Source organism: Onychostoma macrolepis, chromosome 02, assembly GCF_012432095.1.
Source record: "Onychostoma macrolepis isolate SWU-2019 chromosome 02, ASM1243209v1, whole genome shotgun sequence".
Classification (NCBI taxonomy): domain Eukaryota; kingdom Metazoa; phylum Chordata; class Actinopteri; order Cypriniformes; family Cyprinidae; genus Onychostoma; species Onychostoma macrolepis.
Window position 1 is genome coordinate 20,778,657 of NC_081156.1, and position 23,278 is coordinate 20,801,934.

A 23,278-nucleotide genomic window follows, 5' to 3' on the forward strand; every position below is an offset into this window, starting at 1 on the left:
TCATTGTCATGTTGGAAGACCCAGCCTCGACCCATCTTCAATGCTCTAACTGAGGAAGGAGGTTGTTCCCCAAAATCTCGCAATACATGGCCCCGGTCATCCTCTCCTTAATACAGTGCAGTCGCCCTGTCCCATGTGCAGAAAAACACCCCAAAGCATGATGCTACCACCCCATGCTTCACAGTAGGGATGGTGTTCTTGGGATGGTACTCATCATTCTTCTTCCTCCAAACACGTTTAGTGGAATTATGACCAAAAGTTCTATTTTGGTCTCATCTGACCACATGACTTTCTCCCATGACTCCTCTGGATCATCCAAATGGTCATTGGCAAACTTAAGTCGGGCCTGGACATGTGCTGGTTTAAGCAGGGGAACCTTCCGTGCCATGCATGATTTCAAACCATGGCGTCTTAGTGTATTACCAACAGTAACCTTGGAAGCGGTGGTCCCAGCTCTTTTCAGGTCATTGACCAGCTCCTCCCGTGTAGTTCTGGGCTGATTTCTCACCTTTCTTAGGATCATTGAGACCCCACGAGGTGAGATCTTGCATGGAGCCCCAGTCCGAGGAGATTGACAGTCATGTTTAGCTTCTTCCATTTTCTAATGATTGCTCCAACAGTGGACCTTTTTCACCAAGCTGCTTGGCAATTTCCCGTAGCCCTTTCCAGCCTTGTGGAGGTGTACAATTTTGTCTCTAGTGTCTTTGGACAGCTCTTTGGTCTTAGCCATGTTAGTAGTTGGATTCTTACTGATTGTATGGGGTGGACAGGTGTCTTTATGCAGCTAACGACCTCAAACAGGTGCATCTAATTTAGGATAATAAATGGAGTGGAGGTGGACATTTTAAAGGCAGACTAACAGGTCTTTGAGGGTCAGAATTCTAGCTGATAGACAGGTGTTCAAATACTTATTTGCAGCTGTATCATACAAATAAATAGTTAAAAATCATACATTGTGATTTCTGGATTTTTTTTAGATTATGTCTCTCACAGTGGACATGCACCTACGATGACAATTTCAGACCCCTCCATGATTTCTAAGTGGGAGAACTTGCAAAATAGCAGGGTGTTCAAATACTTATTTTCCTCACTGTATATCGGCTGCTAAACACTGTGGTGCAGATACAGGCCTACTGTAGATGATATTTATCATCCATAAAATGAAGGCACTCACCCACTAGAAGAGCCACTAGAAATCCTGTTACTCTCTGCTCTTTCACTTCCTGAATGCGTGGTTTGTCACCAGGTGCAACAGCTTTGCTCATCACTGTAAGGCTATTTGCATGAGTGACAGAACGAACAGTAGCACCGGTCAACCACGGCAGCCCAAACAGCGCTGAAACACCACCCGCGACCACGATGATCAGCAGGTCCAAGTGAAACCCTGAACCCTTAACCAGCATCCTGTCCTTCTTGCTCACAATAAGACTGTAAAGGAAAACTGAATCAATATCAATCCAGGAATAATATAATGGAGGTTTATAGGTATGGTCAGAACAGGTTAGAGAATGCCTGTGACTCACGTGGTGATTTGAGTCTCCATGAAAATGAGAATGTAGACAAGCAGGGCAGGTAGAATGCTGGCAACCATCATCCAAATGGGGAACTGACCATCAGAGCCCAGTGGGTGTATTAACCAACCACGCTTGTCCGGGCTGGTCACAGAGAAGCCATCAGGCACACTTAGTTTCTATATAGAGAGGAAAGAAGTTTAAAGATCACAAATTGTGTGGGAGTCATGTGTCAGGTGACTTCTGGGGATATGGAGTCATTTGCTGCTGCACAGTGTTCCTGTGGCTCAGTGGTAGAGCATTGCGTTAGCAGCGCAAAAGGTCGTGGGTTCAATTCCCAGGGAACACACATACCGATTAAAAAAAAAAAAATGTATAGCCTGCACTGTAAGTTACTTTGGATAAAAGCAATGCATAAATGTAAATGTAAATTTGCTATAAAGACATACAAATATTGTCCAGTCTTTAATAAATGAATAAGTTCAGGGTAACTTACAACCCTTAAGGTATGGTCACACAGTAGCGAAATATCACAGGCAAAAAGGTCCATTGTCTATTGAAGCACAGCTCACAAAGAAGTCACTTTCAAACCAAGCTGCTTTATGTTGAACAATGGAGTGAATCTGTATGACCAAGTTCAATATGTTGTGAAATCTGCTTTGGGAAATCTTTCACCCTCACGCAAAATACCCAATCGTGTGGATTCTTATTGAAATGACTGCATACCGTCTACAAACATTTACAGAACAACAGTAAATGTGACCGCCCTGAGGTGATACTTTGATAAATAGAGGAGTGGATCCTTAAAAAGTATTAAAATGTCTTGATTTCACTTTTCAAAATGTTACTTTTCAAGAAGTCTTTTAAATCACAATAGCATATAAAATAGCATAGGAAAAGTAAAAAAATGAAGGACTAAATGACTTTGGTCTTAAAGGAATAGTTCACCTAAAAATTCTGTCAGCGTTTATTCACCCTCCACTTGAACACAAAAGAAGATATTTTGAAGAATGCAGGTAACCTGACGGTAGCCTTTGACTTTCATAGTATTTTTTCTATACTATGTCAATGTCTACTGTCAAATGTTTGGTTACCCGCATTCTTCAAAATAACTTTTTTGTGTTCAAGTGGAGGGTGAATAAATTATGACAGAATTTCCATTTATGTGTGAACTATCCCTTTAAATTGCGTGTGTGTGTGAGTGTGTTTTATTCTTTACATAAAAAAAAAAAAATCAATTTCCAGTTCCTATAATTTCCTCTAAAGTACTTCAGAAATGTCACATATCTAAAAACATTTAGACACAAGTAATTTTGAAATGTGTCATTTACAATTTTGCTTGATGTACAATGAATTTGGGTGTTTGAAAATGCTAAGAGAACACCAGTTCATAGATTATAGATTATACATGAATCAAATTATATAAACACGTTTTACCTGTGTGTAAGTGTCCTTAATGCCGTAGTCCAACAGAACCATGGTGGAGATTGCAATTGGAACTCCAAAATCTCCAATAGCTCTTCGGAGCTGAGCAAAAGATAAGAGACAACATCACTATGGTCAATACCACTTTATCACACGAAGATATTTGACACTGTCCTATATGTTTATCCAGACATCATTGCGTAAATGGCACAAAACTGGGACACTGGCTTACCGTGCCAGGGAAAAAAGCGCTGTTCTTGAATTTACGCAGATAGAAGGCAATGAAGAAGGTACCGCCCGTGAGCACCAGGGAGAGGAGAGCTGTGTTTGGCTGGTTTAGGGTTTGAGAGGCATCTGGAGATCTGCCGTCACTTGTGGATGTGGGTGTTGGTAAAGCAGTGTCATTTTCTTCTCGCCCACTGCAGCTTCTCAGAGGATGATCCATGAAGATCTGCACAGTATACAAGACTGTCTGAATATCCACTAATCGCTTTTAAATCTCTTTAATGAACATACACTACCATTCAAAAGTTTGGGCTCATTAAGGTTTTTGTTTTAATCAGTTAATACTTTTATTCAGCAAGGATGCATTAAATTGACCAAAACATTTTCAACATTAATAATAATAAAATGTTTCTTGAGCACCAGATCAGCATATTAAGAGTGATTTTCACACTACTGCTGTTTTACTGTATTTTTGATCAAATAAATGCAGCCTTGGTGTACATAAACATTAAAATCCAAACCTTTGAACAGTAGTGTAAACAACAACAACAAAAAAATCTCAATACTTTGCCCAGCTTGAAGAAGGTCTCGTAGATGAAGATGAGAGAGATAAGGAAGGAGAAGATCTCTTGGGTGAAGCGTGACACAAATCGCACCAGGAAGCTCCCTTCAAAGGCCACCGTGAGAACTACAATGATGATCAGCCAGATTCCAATCCACCAACGTCCTGTCAGATACTCGATTTCATTGAACCTGCAGAACTGCAAACACATTGATTCAGTTTTCCTGCTATGTGTTTCCAGTGAAACATTTCACATTTGAGTTTTGGGGCGAATTCACTAAACAGTTGTGCCACTTTTGCACGCAAAAGTTCAGTCTTCTTCACTAACCCAGGTCCTAAATGCATTGCAATAGCACAGAAAAGTATTTGAATTTATTATATACTGTGACTTTCAGTCCAAAGACGCCTTTATATTCAAACTATGTTCAAAATAAAATGTGCTTTATTCTCAAAAATCAGCATTATTTGCATGTATTTTGTAAATTAAACTACATTATTAGCAGGCACTAATTATTATTTTTTTCGTGAATTGTAGTATTTGTATTCATTTATCAGAAATACTAACTGAATAGAAGGACTCTTCAAACACTAGAAGGGGTCCAGAGAAGCCCACCACCAGTAGAGGTTGAGCCCCAAGCAGACAGAACAACATTCCCTGCACGGCAGTGGAAATAATCAGCTCTGACACACCTATCAAACCATCTGTCTTTTCACCTGGGGAGGAGAGAAAAGATTTCATTAGGCAAAAGTTCCTTGTTTTCGATGCATCATTAAAACAGTGGCTTATATAGTAAAAAGAAGAGCTCTGACTAACCCAATAGTCCTCCAAAGGTGATGGCAGGAGAAAGGGCAGCAAAGTAAATGAATATGACTGTGGCCATGCATTGAGGACTTAGGGCATCTTTAAAATCACTGATGTATTTGGGGTATCGGCGCCGTGCATCTCGGATAACACCGCCAAACAGCTGACCCGTCCTCCGAAGAGGATCGTCTTCAGGTTTCAGAGGAGGATGAAGAGCTGAGAACATTAAGAACGAATGCAAAAGGTAATTCAATACATTTATTTTGGATTAACAGTAAACTGATCTATTCACTTTTGTATTCTGTATATGAGCGAGAGCCTTGTACCAACGTCCTCGGGGCTCTTGGGTTCCTTGGCCTGCAGTTTGACCTCTTGTTCATGTCTCTTGTGCAGCATCTCTTTCTGGAAGCGAGCGATAGAATGCAGCAGCTCATCTCCTCCAACCTCAGATGGAGGAAGCACAATACTGCAGTCCAGGAAGCTGTTGATGGCTGTCAGCAGGTCCTGCCGCTCATCTGCCAAATACGCCGCTTCATGGAAGTGCTGGAAGAGACGTTTGAAATGCCGTTTATACTTCTGACAATGCAGCAAAACAAATGTATAAAGATATGTTTCAAAATCTTGCAGTAAATTATCTTGTTTCAACGATTTTTAGATATTTATACACTACCATTCACAAATTTGGGGTTGGTAAGATTTATTTTTTTAATTTTTTTAAAGTCTCTTATGTTTGCCAATACTGCATTTATTTGATCAAAAATAAAGAATAAACAGCAATATTGTGAAATATGTGAGCCTGGACTACAAAACCAGTCTTAAGTCGCTGGGGTATATTTGTAGCAATAGCCAACAATACATTGTATATGTAAAAATTATCGATTTTTCTTTTATGCCAAAAATCATTAGGATATTAAGTAAAGATCATGTTCCATGAAGATAATTGCCACAAATATATCAAAACTGAATTTTTGAATAGTAATATGCATTGCAAAGAACTTCATTTGGACAACTTTAAATGTGATTTTCTCAATATTTAGATTTTTTTGCACCCTCAGATTCCAGATTTTCAAATAGTTGTATCTCAGCCAAATATTGTCCTATTGTCCTAACAAACCATACATCAAAGGAAAGCTTATTTATTCAGCTTTCAGATTATGTATAAATCTCAATTTCACAAAATTGACCTTTATGACTGGTTTTGTGGTCCATGGTCACATATTATTACAATTTCTAATAACTGTTTTCTATTTCAATATACTTTAAAATGTAACTTATTCCTGTGATGCAAAGCTGAATTTTCAGCATCATTACTCCAGTCTTCAGTGTCACATGATCCTTCAGAAATCATTCTATTATGCTGATTTGGTGCTCAAGAAACATTTTTTATTATCAGTGTTGCAGTGTTGAATTTTTAAAGTATTCTTTGACATATAGAAAGTTCAGTACCATTTATTTAAAAAAGAATCTTTTGTAACATTATAAATGTCTTTACTGTTACTTTTGATCAATTTAATGTTCCAAAAAAACAAAATTTTACTCACTCCAAATCTTTGAACGGTAGTCTATATAGCATAATATGACAGAATATTAATTTTGGGTGCACTATCTCTTATTTAATGAGGCCTACTTTATCAGACATAAGTGTTGATATGGAGCGGCCGATTTGGTGGTAGTCAATGTTGGCATTGGGGGGTCCGAGCAACACGAAAAGAAACCGCACTGGAATCGGCACTTCTAGAACTGACTCTAATAGAACAGCTTCCTGCAGTCTCACAAAGGCCATGGTGGGCTGGTCTAGGAAATCCACACTACCTGTGAAAATCGAGATCATCTGCATCATGGCTTCAACAGATGTAATATGTCATGTGCTGACTGTTGTGAGTTAAATACGGACAGTTAACTGACCCACAAGGACAACGGTTGCTTCTGCATCCTCTGGAATCTTCTCAAGCAGCTTCAGCTCATGTTTAGATTTGGTCTTGTGCAAACCAAAAAACTGGAGTGTGTCTTTCTGTGGAAACAGAGAGGGAAAGTTCTAATTGTCTATTTTACCATTCTTTGCCTCTTAAAAACACGCACAGACTTTAATGCACACAGCACCTCATTCTTATCTGAGTCTACACTAATGCGTGACTCAAAGTTCCGTAGTGCTCCGATGAGCGGGTCTGTGGCAGGGGGCTCCGGTGCGGCGATATGGTTACTGCTATGGTAGTGAGATATGAGAGAGCCAAGGCTGGTTGCTGAGATGTTCCGTTTAAATAAGCTGTGATCCTTGCCATCACTCGGATGACTGACAAAAACAGAAGAACAACAAAGCACGGTCCAAATGAGTAAGGTGTTCCTTATGCAGTGTAATGTTCAAATAACCTATGGTGAAACTAACCTGTGTTTGAGGAGCAGGGCTCGGAGCACATTGGCTCTGTCCTGTGCTCTGATTTGATCGGAGATAATCATCTGCTCCACAACCTGATGAGCAATACCAGGCAGTGTCTTCTGGTCCAGATCCAACAACACTGCACCTGTAAAATTACACCACTAGTACATCAGACACACCAAAAAGCATTTTAAATATGTAAGAAATCAGAGTAATTTAAACTAAAGTTAGCAATCAATTCACACATTGTATTTGTATTCCTCTCTCACCATGTGAAATGGTCTTGCGGAGCTCCAGCAGGCTGCGGAATGAGAGTGAAGCTACATGAGGTTTGCCCCAGCGCTCTGTCTCCTCCTCCACATCCTCCTCAAACTTTATCCAACGAGCTGTTTCCTTCCAGTGCATCTCCTGGTTCTTATCCATCAGTAACTCATTCAGCTCAACAAACACCTGAGAGAACACATACATTTATGATTTATGTGACCTTTCTTTCAAAGTTGTACATTTTTAGATCTAGTACAAGTAATTCGATGAAAAGCCATATGCTCATGTTAGATGAAAATATGTGTTCATTGAGTCAGATTAGGTTCAGTAAACATTCTTTCTATAAAATATAAAATGCAAAAGAGTTTACAACACCTCACAAAAAAAAAAATGGAGTTCATGCATCATTGCAGGCAATGCAAAACACTTCATTTGAGGAAGCAGAAAAGATTAAAATTAGTCTACATTTCATTGTGGATTATATCTGTAGTTTCAGTTTTTTCTTTCAGTCAGGAGCAATTTCAGCTGTTGGAATAAAACCTAATTTATTGTGTTCAAGTTGATGATGTCAGTAGAGCTGTTCAGTTATCTTAAAAGTAATTTTAAGCATTTGAAGTTCTCTGAGAAATTTCTAATAGGTTGTTAGAAAAGAGTTTTTTGTTTATTTATGAGTAACATCACTACTTGAAGAGACTTTAAATTACACATGTCAAATGTGAATCCTAAATATATTGTGTGCTTTAAAAATGCCAATATGCCATGATATATATAAGCTATAAAAAGCTATAATATATAAAAAGTTTGGGGTTGATAAGATTTTTGAAAGTTTTTAAATAAGTTTTTAAACACATCAGTTGAAAACAGTTGTGCTGCTTAATATTTTTGTGGAAACTATGATATTTTTTTCTGGATCTTAGATGAATAGAAAGTTTAAAAGAACAGCATTTATTTTAAATAGAAATCTTGTAACATTATAATAATGTCTTTAACTCTCACCTTAAGTTCTAAAAGTGTTCATTTCTTTTGGGAAAAAAAATCTATAATTGCCACTTGATTCGACAAGCACGAAAACTCTTATCCTTTACATTAAATGTTAAAGTCTCTTTAAGTAATGTTACAAAAATGTAAATAATATTAGTAATGTTAACAGACCAATTCTAATCATAAATCAAAAAGTGGCATTCTATAATGACTGAACAGCTCTACACCACTACAGTTCTACCAGCTTAGTTATACACAGTTCTGATACTGTGACCATCCACTGCCTTCCACAAAACCAGTGGTACAGATTTATTAGCAAACAAGTGGTGAGTAAAAACCACACGCAAGCTTCAGCTGTTCCACAAAGCAATCATACCAGCTCTGTGTCACCCTACCTTCAGCTGTCGGGCATGACGAACCCTGTGGTCCATGTAACAGGGCCATGATCTCCTCTAATAAACAACAGCAGGCTCAGTGAGCCAATGGTAGTGATACACCAGCTTTGTACAGCATGCAAACTAAATCTAAATCTTTTACTGTATTTTCTCATCAAGTATAAGAAAGCATTACAGCTAAAATATGCAATTTGCTTGATATTGAAACTTTATTAGGTTGATTTCCTGAAAACATTTTGTTTGTGCATTTTGACCAGTCAAACACAGCAATATCGACTCTGCTATAATTGTGCGAGTTTGGGGTGGGGCTATTTGGGAAATAATCTTTTAAGATTTTAATAATCATATTTTTACAGTTGTGTTGTTAAGGTGATACTGAAGACATAATATGCATTTTTTTATTAGCTACACCAAACCCCCAAGCCTAGAAAATAGCTCCAAGTGGACAGGGGAAAGATAATCTAGTTAGCTGGCGTCTCACCTCATGTGGGGTTCGATCCAACTTGGTCCGGATACGACTGCTGGGCTCTTTGTGGTCCTTGCCGATGTGAACCACCTGACCTTTAGCGCTCTTCTTAACCAGGTGCCGCCGCACACCAGGGACATCTTCAAACCTGTGACCTGCAAGAAAGACAGCAAGACGATGCTGAAATACTAAACCAAGAGTTAAAAAACAACATACAAGTCAGAACAACACTGAATCCATTGTAACACACCAGAAGGTCCGTGCGTATCAGTAACTCAGGTGCTTACCTATCCCTGACAATACTGGCTACATTACACACAATACTCAGCATCCAAACACAGAAACACACTGAAAACTCAACTGGGCACTTACTAGAACATGACTCAGTTTTGTGTCTCAAAGTGATCTATTGTTCAGTCAAAATTATCTGTATTTACAGCACACACACAAAAACACACGCATACAAAAGAGACGTCAAAGGCACAGTTGTAGTGGGCAGCTCTGCACCCTTTGAGAATGTCCACATTCCTGAACCACAGCCATAGATGGTTAGATGTACAGACTGAGAACATGATTTATTCTCAGAAGAATGAGAACAGAAAGGTAAATAAAGGAGTCCTTTATAACTTTAGAAAAAACTGAAAAGATGGCAACACATTTTCCAGCACTGAAAACACATTACTGATGATCTATGATCAGCTGAAATGCCTAATACTCACTGAAAAACAACCAATCTCACTAATAACTAATATAATGCTACACTATACCATAGGAGGAACTTAAATAGGTTTCATGGGTACTTGGAAAATTCTGAATTTGCTGTTATTCATAATTTTAAAACAAAAAATATTTAAAAGGCTATCAATTGATTACAATTATTCGTTGAAATTGAAGTGTTAACATATTCAGTAAGGGAAAAAAAGTTTTACCAATGTGTAGATATGTATACAATATATCACCTAACCGATAAATTAGTAAATATATTATTAATAAATGTTAGATTGCATTGTATCATTGATTGTATATATTATTATATATCATTGATTATGTATATATATATATATATATATATATATATATTTTTTTTTTAGAATGTACATTCAATTTTTATTGAATTATAATGATCATCATCATTGTGATCATTCTTGGACGTTTAAAAAAATACTTACAGATTTCTATTTCAAATAAATGCTGTCCTTTCATCCCTATTTGTAAAAAAAATAAAATACTGAAAAGAATGTATCAGCATATTAAAATGATTTGTAAAGGATCATGTGACACTGAAGACTGGCGTAATGGCTGCTAAAAATTCAGCTTTGTCACCCCAGTAATAAATGATATTTTAAAATATATTAAAAACAAAAAACTGATATTTTACATTGTAATAGTATTTTACAATATTACTGTTTTTACTGTATCAAATAAATGCAACCTTGGTGAGCAAATAAGAGACTTCTTTCAAAAACATTAAACAAACCTTACCGACCACAAACTTTTGAAAGGTGTATGATTTGATAAAATATAATATTTACACATAAATAAATTGTAAAACTCTTCACTGGTCTTACGTTGCCAAATATATATTTTTTATTTTATTTTACACAAACACACATACTCACTTTTAATGCCATCCAGGTCAACGGTGGCGAGCGTCTGTGCCTCGCTCTCGTCAGTGGGCATGTATTGGTAGTGTTCTAGAGAAGTGCCCGTCATGTTGCCCGTCCGGCGGCGCTCCTGCAGATCATAGCTGCGGCCAGAATTCAAACTTGGAAACAAACATGGTGCAGAAACTCGTCTGCCACTGGGCAGATTACGAACCCAATTTCTGCCCCTGCGGTGGTAACAGAACATAGTGAGGTTGAACATATGTATTTTAATCTTTCTGTATGTTTTTGTATGTGTGTGTGTGCATGTACACTTACGCAGTTGTTGTAACATTTTCTGGGATGCTGATACTGGTGTGAAGCGTTGAATGGGGGATGATTGGCAGCTTTCGTTGTGGTGAGGCTTTACCGTTCTTCTTTACAGTGGAGTCGGGATCATCTTCTGATACAAAAAACTGTGGGCCAACAAGAGAGAAGTTAGTAAGATCATAACAAGTAGTGTGTTTGTTTGTGTGTGTGTGTGTGTGTGTGTGTGTGACTTGACTACCTGTGCGTCCACCTCTGTGTCCGTTTCCGGTGTAGGTGTGGTGGTGACATTGCCCTCTTTATCCTGCTGGCTACAGGAATCTTCATCCACCTCTTCATCCTCTTCATCCTCATCTATCGGGGGAGCTGATCCCATAGATGAACTCCTCCTCCGCCCTGAGTCCTTCCGCTTTCTTCCGGGCTTTTTCCTCCGGCCCTCTGGGAGGTGTTTAGACAGAGGGTGGTGTATGTGTAGAGAGGTGTGACGGTGATCTACAAATGCCAAAAACATCAAATACTTAGAAGAGCATCACTACAGAGCCCCTTAAGGGAAATGGTCATGGTAAAAAAAAAAAATAGATAGGACAAAAAAATATTTCAATATTTCATATTTCAGTGTGTTTGTGTTCCCCTGAGAAACTTTGCATTCCCTTACAAAACTTGTGAGATAGAAATAATATGAGGTGGGAGGGAAAATTATGTTTCATTGCTCTATATTGCAAATAAACACAAAGTTTTTAGTCAAATGCAAATTCTCTTTTGGTGAGAGAATGCAAAGTTTCTCAGGAGAACACAATGCATTAAAACAAAATTTAATTTCCCCTAAAGGGCTTTGTAGCCTCACTAACTATCCATTGAGCCATTTATGATTCATTGAGCATTTACTGATTTAATTTTTGCAGACCATAGAAGAAAGGCATACAGATTTGGAATGATATGAGGAAGAGTTTTCTTAATATTAATATAAATTTGAGAAATATTTTAGGAAAAAAACAGCATAAAACACTATAAATATCTATAAAATTAATTTATCAAATTAATATGCATTCTCATTTAATTTAGTCATTTATAATATGAAGAATGTCTAAGGCTATAGACCAGATGCATCAATAGTAAAGCTCTCACACTCAAAGTCCTCCTCATTAAAGGTGCGGTGTTGTTCGATGGGCACGTGCTGGGGGGGTGTGAGGATCTGCTGGAAGCGCTGCACTCCCAGTGTCTTGTTCAAGTCCCCTTCATCATCATCATCATCACATCGCTGGGGCGGAGAATGCACTGCAACAGGCTGCATTTAACCAGAGAGAAAAATATTAACTTTCATTTCTTTTAATTTTAAAATTAATTAAACACAAATAAGGAGGAAAGAATATATAAATAAGATGATTTTTGTATAAATCTTATATAATACATGAAATCTCCCACAATAAAAGTGCCTTTTTCACTGAAAAATAATTTAAAAAAAATACCATACACTGAATATTTTCAGTTGATTTAAATAAACAATTTGTCATCACTGCTTGTATTATTCAATAAACAAGCTACTTGTTCCATACTTATAAATACAGTAATCATGCATGCAAAGAAAAAAGAAAAACAGGACTCATGTTTTGTCTGCTTAGCCCCTGCTGGTATATGCTGGAACTACACCATCTGACTCAAAAAAAAAAAAAAAAAAAAAAGAAAAAAAAAAAGCCTCTTACTCCAATGACAGTCATTCAAAATTAGCTGTGCATCATAACAAAATACATCTTATAAAAATAAAATGTACTTTCATTTATAAAACGGTTAGTTTGGGAAAACCACAGACTTGGCAACACTGATTCTCTTGTCATTTACTGTTGCTGTCAGGAACTATTTTTTAGCGGAAGGACAGCATTTAACGAACTTCTCCAAAAAGTAACATTTCAAAACATAAATTTGTGGTTTTACTATTTTTTATTTTTTTTATTGTGTGGTAACCGTTTTATAAAAGCAATAAGGTACTCAAGACCGTGCTGTATCGTGAATAAATCACGGCTGAAGGGGTTGCAGGCACTCCTCTTCGCGTCGATACAGCACGGCCTCTCATACCTTATTGTTACATATTACAGTTTGCTTTCACCCAGTCAGCCCTGTCAAGCCATTTTCCTGCATCAGCTGATTAATCAGTCACCTGGCATTTACAGCTCAGCTGATTGGAATAAAATTCGGATGCAGAATTAAGTGCTTATGTTGCTCACAGCAGATTTCAAATCACAAACATCCAGGAGTCAACTCTCAATGAAATGATGGTGAATGCTCTAGCTATTACATTGTTGACCTCCTTCATAGTAAATTAATGACATATCTGTATATATTTATGCATGGTATCTCTCTCTCTACGCTCATTTTCTCATTCCATCTCATCTCCCCCGCTGTCTTTGGTATGCTATCCTGAGGATAAACTGAGGCTTGTGGTCATATGCTTCATTTAATTCTGTGTTTGACAGAGGGGCCCTGCTCCGGGTAAAACTAACATGCCCACAGATACCAAACTCTGGCACGCACATGCTTAATCAAGACGCAGCATCCTGTAGCTCATCCCACCAGAGCCACAGAGAGTGTGTCAGCACTCCTACAGCCACTCACAGAGTCGCTCCAGTAGATCATCATGACTAAAGTCAGCCAGTGATCCTGAATGGATCAAGGAGCCTTGTGAAGCTGTTGCCCCATGGATGTCTCACTGCTTAGGCTTGTTAAGAAGCCTGGTATGATACACACATACCAAACTGCTAAAGAGGTGGACCAAAAAACATAATGTGCGGTAGTGACCGGCTGCTCTTGTCAACCATTCTAGATCACAGCAGGATCTAATCAGACACTTATCTACACCCCCAGCCTCTAACATCATCGGTCACATCTATAGTCACATCCTGGTCCCTTCCACACATAGTCATCTTCCTATTTACAGAACTTCCACTTCTTAACACAATATAATGTAGGCATACAGCTAAGTTGTGTTTCATTTCAGTCAGAGAACTGTCTGAACAGTAAACCTTCATGTACACAAGTAACAGGGCTATGATAAAGTTATTATATACGCGTATTGAGAAGTTATGTCATGATGTGTCAAGTGGATTTTTCAACTTTCAAAAAAAATTTTTATCCTTGAATTATTTAGCATGATTATTGATGGTAAAATGAAAAACAATCACCCATCCACATGTCTAAATTTGATCCATCCAATGAAATTTCACCTTCTACAGGTCACTTGTGTAATAATTTAGAACATTAAAAAATATATATATATCAAGGCTGCTCCACTCAGTACTACTAAATATCAAGTCAGGTTAGTTTATCAGGCTAACATAACCAAATACATGTATTAGGACAGGATTTGAACCCAGATCCCCTTTAATGCTAAACTATTCCACCAGACTTATGGGGTCGTGCACACAGAATGTGTTTTTGCATTTAGCTCCTCTGCTTCTCTATTCTTTTCATGTCTAAAAAAGAGCTAGATACAGGTGCTGGTCATATAATTAGAATATCATCAAAAAGTTGATTTATTTAAATAATTCCATTCAAAAAGTGAAACTTGTATATTATATTCATTCATTACACACAGACTGATATATTTCAAATGTTTATTTCTTTTAATTTTGATGATTAGAGCTTACAGCTCATGAAAGTCAAAAATCAGTATCTCAAAATATTAGAATATTTACATTTGAGTTTGAATAAATGACCATCCCTACAGTATAAATTCTGGGTATCTCTTGTTCTTTGAAACCACAATAATGGGGAAGACTGCTGACTTGGCAATGATCCAGAAGACGAACATTGACACCCTCCACAAAGAGGGTAAGTCACAGAAGGTCATTACTGAAAGGTGTGGATGTTTACAGAGTGCTGTATCAAAGCATATTAAATGCAAAGTTGACTGGAAGGAAGAATTTGGGTAGGAAAAGGTGCACAAGCAACAGGGATGACCGCAAGCTTGAGAATACAGTCAAGCAAAGCCGATTCAAACACTTGTGAGAGCTTCACAAGGAGAGAACTGAAGCTGGAGTTAGTGCATCAAGAGTCACCACGCTCAGACGTCTTCAGGAAAAGGGCTACCAAGCCACTTCTGAACCAGAGACAACGTCAGAAGCGTCTTACCTGGGCTGTGGAGAAAAAGAACTGGACTGTTGCTCAGTGGTCCAAAGTCCTCTTTTCAGATGAAAGTAAATTTTACATTTCATTTGGAAATCAAGGTCCCAGAGTCTGAAGGAAGAGTGGAGAGGCACAGAATCCATGTTGCTTGAAGTCCAGTGTGAAGTTTCCACAGTCAGTGATGATTTGGGCTGCCATGTCATCTGCTGGTTTTGGTCCACTGTGTTTTCTGATGTCCACAGTCAACGCAGCCATCTACCAGGAAATTTTAGAGCACTTCATGCTTCCTTCTGTTGACAAGCTTTATGGAGATGCTGATTTCATTTTCCAGCAGGACTTGGCACCTGCCCACACTGCCAAAGGTACCAAAAGCTGGTTCAATGACCATAGTGTTACTGTGCTTGATTGGCCAGCAAACTCGCTGACCTGAACCCCATAGAGAATCTATGGGGTATTGTCAAGAGGAAGATGAGAGACACCAGACCCAACAATGCAGATGAGCTGAAGGCCACTATCAGAGCAACCTGGGCTCTCATAACACCTGAGCAGTGCCACAGATTGATCGACTCCATGCCACGCCGCATTGCTGCAGTAATTCAGGCAAAAGGAGCCCCAACTAAGTATTGAGTGCTGTACATGCTCATACTTTTCATTTTCATACTTTTCAGTTGGCCAAGATTTCTAAAAATCCTTTCTTTGTATTGGACTTAAGTAATATTCTAATATTTTGAGATACTGATTTTTGACTTTCATGAGCTGTAAGCTCTAATCATCAAAATTAAAAGAAATAAGCATTTGAAATGTATCAGTCTGTGTGTAATGAATGAATATAATATACAAGTTTCACTTTTTGAATGGAATTATTGAAATAAATCAACGTTTTGATGATATTCTAATTATATGACCAGCACCTGTAGATGTGTTTGAACATTGTGTTTGCGTTTTTTCGTTCCTGTGCCCTGCATCTTGCGTTTTTAAGACAAAACTGTGCTTAATGTCCCCTTTATTCAGTACAATCCAGTACAGTACGTCCTAACCAGTTGTAATGCAACCAACAAGTGATAAAAAGTATCTGTCATGTTAATAGCCATGACCGCTACAAGTGACACTACTCGTGGAGCAAGAACAAAATTATCTCTGCTCATTTATATTAAATGTATCAAACATGGACGACGAGAGACTGACTGTGTGCATTTAGAGTCGTATATTATATGACAAAATCCCTTAAATTGTATGGCTAACACTTTAGTATAGGGACCAATTCTCACTATTAACTAGTTGCTTATTAGCATGCCTATTAGTAACGTATTGGTTGTTTATTAGTACTTATAAAGCACATATTCTGAATGATCATATTCTACATCCCTAATCCCACCCAATTCCTAAACTAAACAACTACCTTACTAACTATTAATAAGCAGCAAATTAGGAGTTTATTGAGGCAAAAGTTGTAGTTAATGGTTTGTTAATAGTAAGAATTGGACCTTAAAATAAAGTGTGACCGTTGTAAGAAAATACAACGGTCTTATTTTTAAGCTCTATTTTTAAGTTGTGATCCAAATGTACAAGAGGGTCCAAACAGATGGGAACTTTTCTGATTGGCTGTTTTTATTGTGTTGCATCGCATGTTTTATGACAGACAACTGCTTGTTGCAACAACCTAGTTAGGATATTGTAAACACAATTCTTATCCCATCAAGGGCACCAAGTCTGGACTGTTACAGGTGTCCCCAGGTGCATGAGGCCCATGTAAACACACACACACACTCACATTCCACCTCCTCAAATCCATCTGTCTCTGATTTGCCTCTATTGTTTACACATGGCTCAAATATTTCTGATATAACTCAAAGCTTTGTGTTCCTGAATACTGAATCCTCTACACAAGGATTAAAGTTTTTTTCAAAGGATGAAATGTGATGCTTCTGTCACCTTACTTTCCTCCCTCCATCCACACAGTGAGCGACTCGTATTAACTTACACTTTCCCACAGAAGTGTCACTGCCTCTGTGAGATCTAAGAATGATTTTAATATGGGGAACAATGCTCAGACTGAATGAGCTGAGATCCTGCAGAATTACACTCAATTGTTTTACCAAACAGAAAATTACTTCACAGTGAACCTGCTGATGACCTTTATTTAGCTCTTTTATCTCATCACAAAAACCCCCCAGATCTTCTGCATAATCTCATAATCAAAACACCATCATGTAATCAAGTATTAAAATTATGCTTCAGGATGTTCTGTTTGTTCCACCCACTCTGAAGTAATATGGAGACATTTCCTGTGACAATGTCCGCTTTATGTATATAATAAACTGATATCATACCTAAACACACAGAGTGTTTCTTCACTAACAGAATGTGACTGATTTAATTAGTAATTTGTCTTGTTTTACATTTAAAAATATCTAAACATCCTTAAAAACCAGACCTTATTACATGCATAAGATATTAAGACCTGTTTTTTTTTGTTTTGTTTTGTTTTACAAAATATAACCTGAATTACCACACCGGTAAATACACTGAACTAAATTATAAACGGAACACTTTTGTTTTTGCCCCCATTTTTCATGAGCTGAACTCAAAGATCTAAGACTTTTTCTATGTACACAAAAGGCCTATTGGTTTCGAAAACCAGTCAGTATCTGGTGTGACCACCATTTGCCTCACGCAGTGCAACACATCTCCTTCACGTAGAGTTGATCAGGTTGTCGATTGTGGCCTGTGGATGTTGGTCCACTCCTCTTCAATGGCTGTGCGAAGTTGCTGGATATTGGCAGGAACTGGAACACGCTGTTGTATACGCCGATCCAGAGCATCCCAAACATGCTCAATGGGTGACATGTCCGGTGAGTATGCTGGCCATGCAAGAACTGGGATGTTTTCAACTTCCAGGAATTGTGTTCAGATCCTTGCAACATGGGGCCGTGCATTATCATGCTGCAACATGAGGTGATGGTCGTGGATGAATGGCACAACAATGGGCCTCAGGATCTCGTCACGGTATCTCTGTGCATTCAAAATGCCATCAATAAAATGCACCTGTGTTTGTTGTCCATAACATACACCTGCCCATACCATAACCCCACCGCCACCATGGGCCACACGATCCACAAAGCTGACATCAGCAAACTGCTCACCCACACGACGCCATACACGCTGTCTGCCATCTGCCCTGTACAGTGAAAACCGGGATTCATCCGTGAAGAGAACACCTCTCCAAAGTGCCAGACGCCATCGTATGTGAGCATTTGCCCACACAAGTCGGTTACGACGACAAACTGCAGTCAGGTCGAGACCCCGATGAGGACGACGAGCATGCAGATGAGCTTCCCTGAGAATGAGCTTTCTGACAGTTTGTGCAGATATTCTTTGGATATGCAAACCGATTGTTGCAGCAGCTGTCCGGGTGGCTGGTCTCAGATGATCTTGGAGGTGAAGATGCTGGATGTGGAGGTCCTGGGCTGGTGTGGTTACACGTGGTCTGCGGTTGTGAGGCCGGTTGGATGTACTGCCAAATTATCTGAAACGCCTTTGGAGATGGCTTATGGTAGAGAAATGAACATTCAATTCACGGGCAACAGCTCTGGTGGACATTCCTGCAGTCAGCATGCCAATTGCATGCTCCCTCAAAACTTGCGATATCTGTGGTATTGTGCTGTGTGATAAAACTACACATTTTAGAGTGGCCTTTTATTGTGGCCAGCCTAAGGCACACCTGTGCAATAATCATGCTGTCTAATCAGCATCTTGATATGCCACACCTGTGAGGTGGATGGATTATCTCGGCAAAGGAGAAGTGCTCACTAACACAGATTTAGACAGATTTGTGAACAATATTTGAGAGAAATAGGCCTTTTGTGTACATAGAAAAAGTCTTAGATCTTTGAGTTCAGCTCATGAAAAATGGGAGCAAAAACAAAGGTGTTGCGTTTATAATTTTGTTCAGTGTATTTCTTTTTAATTAATTTTAATACATTTTGATCATTTTTATATACTTCACTATACTTCACTTATTAATGATTAAACATTATTTCTATATTTTATATACTCATGTATATACTTTTAAATTAAATAAACAATTTTTTCAATAAATGATTTTATTAAAAATATTATAAAAAAAACAAACAAAAAAAACTAAGTTTAACCAAAAATGAAAATTTAGCCATCATTTACACACCCTCATGTCGTTCCAAACCTATATGAGATTCTTTTTTTGAAGGTATTTTGAAGAATTTTGAGAAACCAAACTTGGTCCCCATTGACTAGGGAAAGACATACTATGGAAGCCAATGGGGACCATCAACTGTTTGATTACCAGCATCCTTCAAAATATCTTCTTTTATGTTTTAAGTAAATGATAACAAAATTTTCATTTTTGGGTGAACTATTCCTTTAAAAAGAAAAAAAATTGATGGGGTAAAAAAGTTGATGTTTAGCTATTTTTACTGAAAAACAAGACAATGTGCGACTTGTTTAAGTTGAAAGACATTTAAAGTTATAACTACAGTCTGGTGCCATAACTAGATGCTTAACAATCATCTACTGTTCAAATGATTCTATTATGTAACAATATTATTCACACTGGAGAATACAAGCTTTGTTGGCAGGAGGTTTGATTTCTTGATTGTTACCGCTGAGAGCCCCTGTACCCATCCTGAGTGTAAGAAGCAAGTCTATCAAGCCATGCATGACTCTTTTAGGAGCAGAAAACCACCCAGATGAAGGCTAATTGAAACACTACAGTTTTCCAAGGACATTAAAAAACAGACACAATCTGCACAGCACCTCTTCATCTCTGCTGTATAATGGCACAACATGTTCCTGAGAAGTAAACTGATTTCTGGGTATGGCACATTAGGTGGCTCTGTCCCCATGGTTACACACATTGTTTTTAAATCTTATTCTGGTGAATCAGACCTCTAGAGGATCAATGGCAATTGAGAGCAGACCACTGCTAGAATCTCACCAAATCAGCAGAACAGGTACTTAATGATGTTCCTAAGCACATATACCACACAAACTCACAAAACAAACACCCACTGCTGAAAATAAACCAAACCTGTACCCCTAACCTTAGATAACACCGTTATTTACGGCACTAGTTCCTCTGTGTGCCAAAGAAAACACTAAGGGCTGCACAACATCGGAGAGCTTTACTTGCTTAAACCCAACAAAAACACTTTAAATGTTAATGTAACAATACTGATTGTCTGATTATCTGCAATCTACATTTGAACTCTTCTGAAATCAACTGTATTTTCAGCGGCTGCGTGAAAGTGCACTACCAAATATACAAAACCTTACAACTACAAAACGTCTTTACATTGTGTTGTATTGACATTCTTTTTAAATACACAGCGCAAACAGTGTAGTCCAATTCTCAAACAGAATGACTCATATGTTCTGGTTCTTTAATAAATTGCTAGAAAAGACAATTAAACTGTTTGAATCAGTACAGAACACTGCCCTGTATTATTTGCAACAGGTACATTGTGTTAAAAAGTAAACAGGGTCACTGTCTCACTCACTTTACTAATATTTTGTGTTTAATAGAAAAGCAGTGGATGAATACTGATGAAATTAACCTTAGATGTACTGTATAGGCAAAACATATTCCAGCTTAATCATCTTCATAGCCTAAAAAATTAAAAAGTTAAAGATTACTTACCAAATGCCTCGTCAAGCCTGCGGCTGAAGTGACGTCAGTGGCATCCTGAGGGTCACTCATTGCTTATGGTCAGGTTTGTGAGTGGTGCTGTAAAGTGCGCTGGCTTTAGCCCTTTTCTCTTTCACTCAGACTCAACTGGGAACTTTTGGGCAGCATAACCTGAGGTGACACATGGAAAAAGAAAACGTCTGCTTGGTTAAAAGTTTTCCGACAGATCAATTCACAATATTTGAGAGACAACCTTTATTTTTTCCTCACTGAGCTTTTGTTTTTTTGTAGTTTAATGAGAAATGCAGCACTGAGAAAGCTCTCGACTTTAAAGAGACTTTAATGACCATTAAAGCCTTTCCATTAATGGCTTTAAAGCCCTAAAGTAAAGATCCATATAGTTAAATAGTAACATAAATGATACATTCTGTGAAATAGCATATTGCTGGAAGTCTTTCAAGGACCTGATAGATGGAACATTTTTTCTTCCATGTCATTTCACTTGATTATTATGAGAGAAAATGACAAAATAACTTTTACTCATTAAAAGGATTGCAACATCACATATATGCACATTTTAAAGCTTAAAAATAAATTCTGAAGAGTAAAATATAAATCACATTTCTCTAAGAGGCGTTTTCCTGTCCTTGTGAAACCAAGGAGACATGGGGACTGGAAGACGTGCTTTTCAATGCAACATTTTATCTTCAACTTGACGTTTGCATGCTGCATTAGAGAGACATTCAGAGACTGTAAATCTCTCTGAGCACCAGTCAACAACAAGGTCAAAGCTCATATACAATATCACAGTAACAGCATCTCATATAAATTGGGCAGGGCACAGGAAATTCTGTAACATTTGTCAATGGAAAATACCAAAATTAGAAACCACATCCTTATTCAGATCGATAAGAGATGTAGGTGTCATATCAGTATGTGAAAGGTCACAGTATTCATTTCTTCCCATAGGCCACCAGTAAACAAAATTTTAAAGGAAAAAGCATCAGTTGTATATAATATAAAGGGCAAGTTAACAAAGAGGAATCACAAAACCATGTGGCAATTCAAAAAAGGAAAAAAACATGACATTGGAATTCAAACATCTTGAACAAAGAATAATTCATACGTGTGAATGCCAATATGAGTACACTAAAACTGTTGCCATTGCAGTCTAAGTGTACCTTCTCACTCAGCTTATCTATTTCCCCTGACTCTTTCTTGCAGTTTCCTGTAGCACCCTTCATTCAAAGGTTAAGTAATGTATGTGACGTTGGTGAAGCATGCACTTGCCTAAACAGAGTACACTCTTTTCAAGGCTGAGTAGTTATAATGGCTGGAGTTTATGTGCACGGTTTCTTTTCTTATTAGGACTTAAAATGTCTTCAAAATTTTAACAAGATGTTGTTTTACAAAGTTATGTTAAACTGTGAAACTGGGTTGATGGCCATGGGTTGATGATATGACTTCAATTTGGTGAAGGTGCTCTATTTTCAAACTTACTTCATATGTTAAACTTTTACTGTGATTTCTTTTGATGTACCTTTTGTAACAAGGCCTTTTGCTTTGATCCAGGGGTATCCAATTCTGGTCCTGGAGAACCAAAGTTGTGCAGTGTTTAGCTCCAACTTGTGAAGATTCTAGTAATCCTGAAGACCTTGATCACTTGGGTTCAGGTTTGTTTAACTGGGGTTGAAGCTGAACTCCAGGAACAGGACTGGACACCCCTGATTTAATGGCAGCAGCACTCAAGCTGCATTATCTCCACGTTTTTGATGATCATTTTGACGAGCATGATTTGAGAAGGATCCAAAGAGCATCTTGCACTTTAATGGAAGGAAATCTGAACTTTTATACAACGTGGTTCACATGGTCAGTGTCATATATTTCTACAATCCTAAATATTTCTTTGCTCTGAACATTTTTTTTTTATTATTATTATTATTATTATAAATTAAAAATCAGAAAACATTTGCTTTATTTGGAGATTTAAAAGTGTCCTCATAATATATATAGTTTATTTCAACCTAATTTGTTTGTTTTATGTTTGTCAAACTCTTGAAACCTTCTTTTTATTTCCAAGTTTAAATAAAAATGCTCAGATTTTCAGTGCATCCTCAGACGTTTGGGTCCCACTGTGTGTCTGTACACTAAAGGTGACTGAGGACAGTGATTCAGCAGAGATGTTCCCCAGAGACTATGTGAGGCTTACGCTTATGTTGCTGCCGTGTGAACACTAAATTCAGAACCGTGTGATATAAATAATAGTTTCTAGCAAAAAACATGCAATATTGCAGTTTTTTTACAGCATGCAATCACAGCATATTGGCTGTCGCTATGTTATCCATGCTATTTGCCTGTCTGGTGACAGTAGATGGTCAGAAATAGAAAAGAACATGTCAGAGCCACGTAGATAAACATGCAACTCAACATTGCATTGCTTTACATTTAGTGCTAAATTTAGAGAAATGTACATTTTTATGCATATTTATGCACCTGGTAAAGTTTCAATGCATTCAAGATACTAAAACTATAGATTTTATCAGTCCATGCACTCCTTAGGAATCAAACCAACAATCTCGACGGTT

The 23,278-nt window shown here is 37.8% G+C and overlaps 1 protein-coding gene across 6 annotated transcripts in view; it reads right to left on the bottom strand.

Annotated features, from left to right (window-relative positions):
- The window catches only part of slc4a2a (solute carrier family 4 member 2a), a 32,251-nt gene that overhangs the window by 4,025 nt on the left and 4,948 nt on the right, over positions 1 to 23,278 (bottom strand). For 3 of the 6 annotated variants that reach the window (XM_058750022.1, XM_058750038.1, XM_058750031.1), the window contains exons 2-21: positions 20,706 to 20,864; positions 12,041 to 12,200; positions 11,157 to 11,407; positions 10,928 to 11,064; positions 10,625 to 10,836; positions 9,021 to 9,160; positions 8,540 to 8,596; positions 7,169 to 7,349; positions 6,909 to 7,044; positions 6,626 to 6,815; positions 6,431 to 6,536; positions 6,153 to 6,337; positions 4,852 to 5,068; positions 4,538 to 4,741; positions 4,289 to 4,437; positions 3,728 to 3,922; positions 3,169 to 3,387; positions 2,949 to 3,038; positions 1,524 to 1,690; positions 1,175 to 1,428 (exon numbers count right to left, since the gene is read on the bottom strand). In XM_058750022.1, coding sequence (XP_058606005.1) covers positions 1,175 to 1,428; positions 1,524 to 1,690; positions 2,949 to 3,038; positions 3,169 to 3,387; positions 3,728 to 3,922; positions 4,289 to 4,437; positions 4,538 to 4,741; positions 4,852 to 5,068; positions 6,153 to 6,337; positions 6,431 to 6,536; positions 6,626 to 6,815; positions 6,909 to 7,044; positions 7,169 to 7,349; positions 8,540 to 8,596; positions 9,021 to 9,160; positions 10,625 to 10,836; positions 10,928 to 11,064; positions 11,157 to 11,407; positions 12,041 to 12,200; positions 20,706 to 20,765 — 3,310 coding nt within the window. In that variant the 5' untranslated portion in view covers positions 20,766 to 20,864. Of the gene's footprint in view, positions 1 to 1,174; positions 1,429 to 1,523; positions 1,691 to 2,948; positions 3,039 to 3,168; positions 3,388 to 3,727; positions 3,923 to 4,288; positions 4,438 to 4,537; positions 4,742 to 4,851; positions 5,069 to 6,152; positions 6,338 to 6,430; positions 6,537 to 6,625; positions 6,816 to 6,908; positions 7,045 to 7,168; positions 7,350 to 8,539; positions 8,597 to 9,020; positions 9,161 to 10,624; positions 10,837 to 10,927; positions 11,065 to 11,156; positions 11,408 to 12,040; positions 12,570 to 20,705; positions 20,865 to 23,278 lie in introns of all 6 variants that reach the window. The other 3 variants (XM_058750044.1, XM_058750051.1, XM_058750057.1) reach the window with 3 other exon arrangements.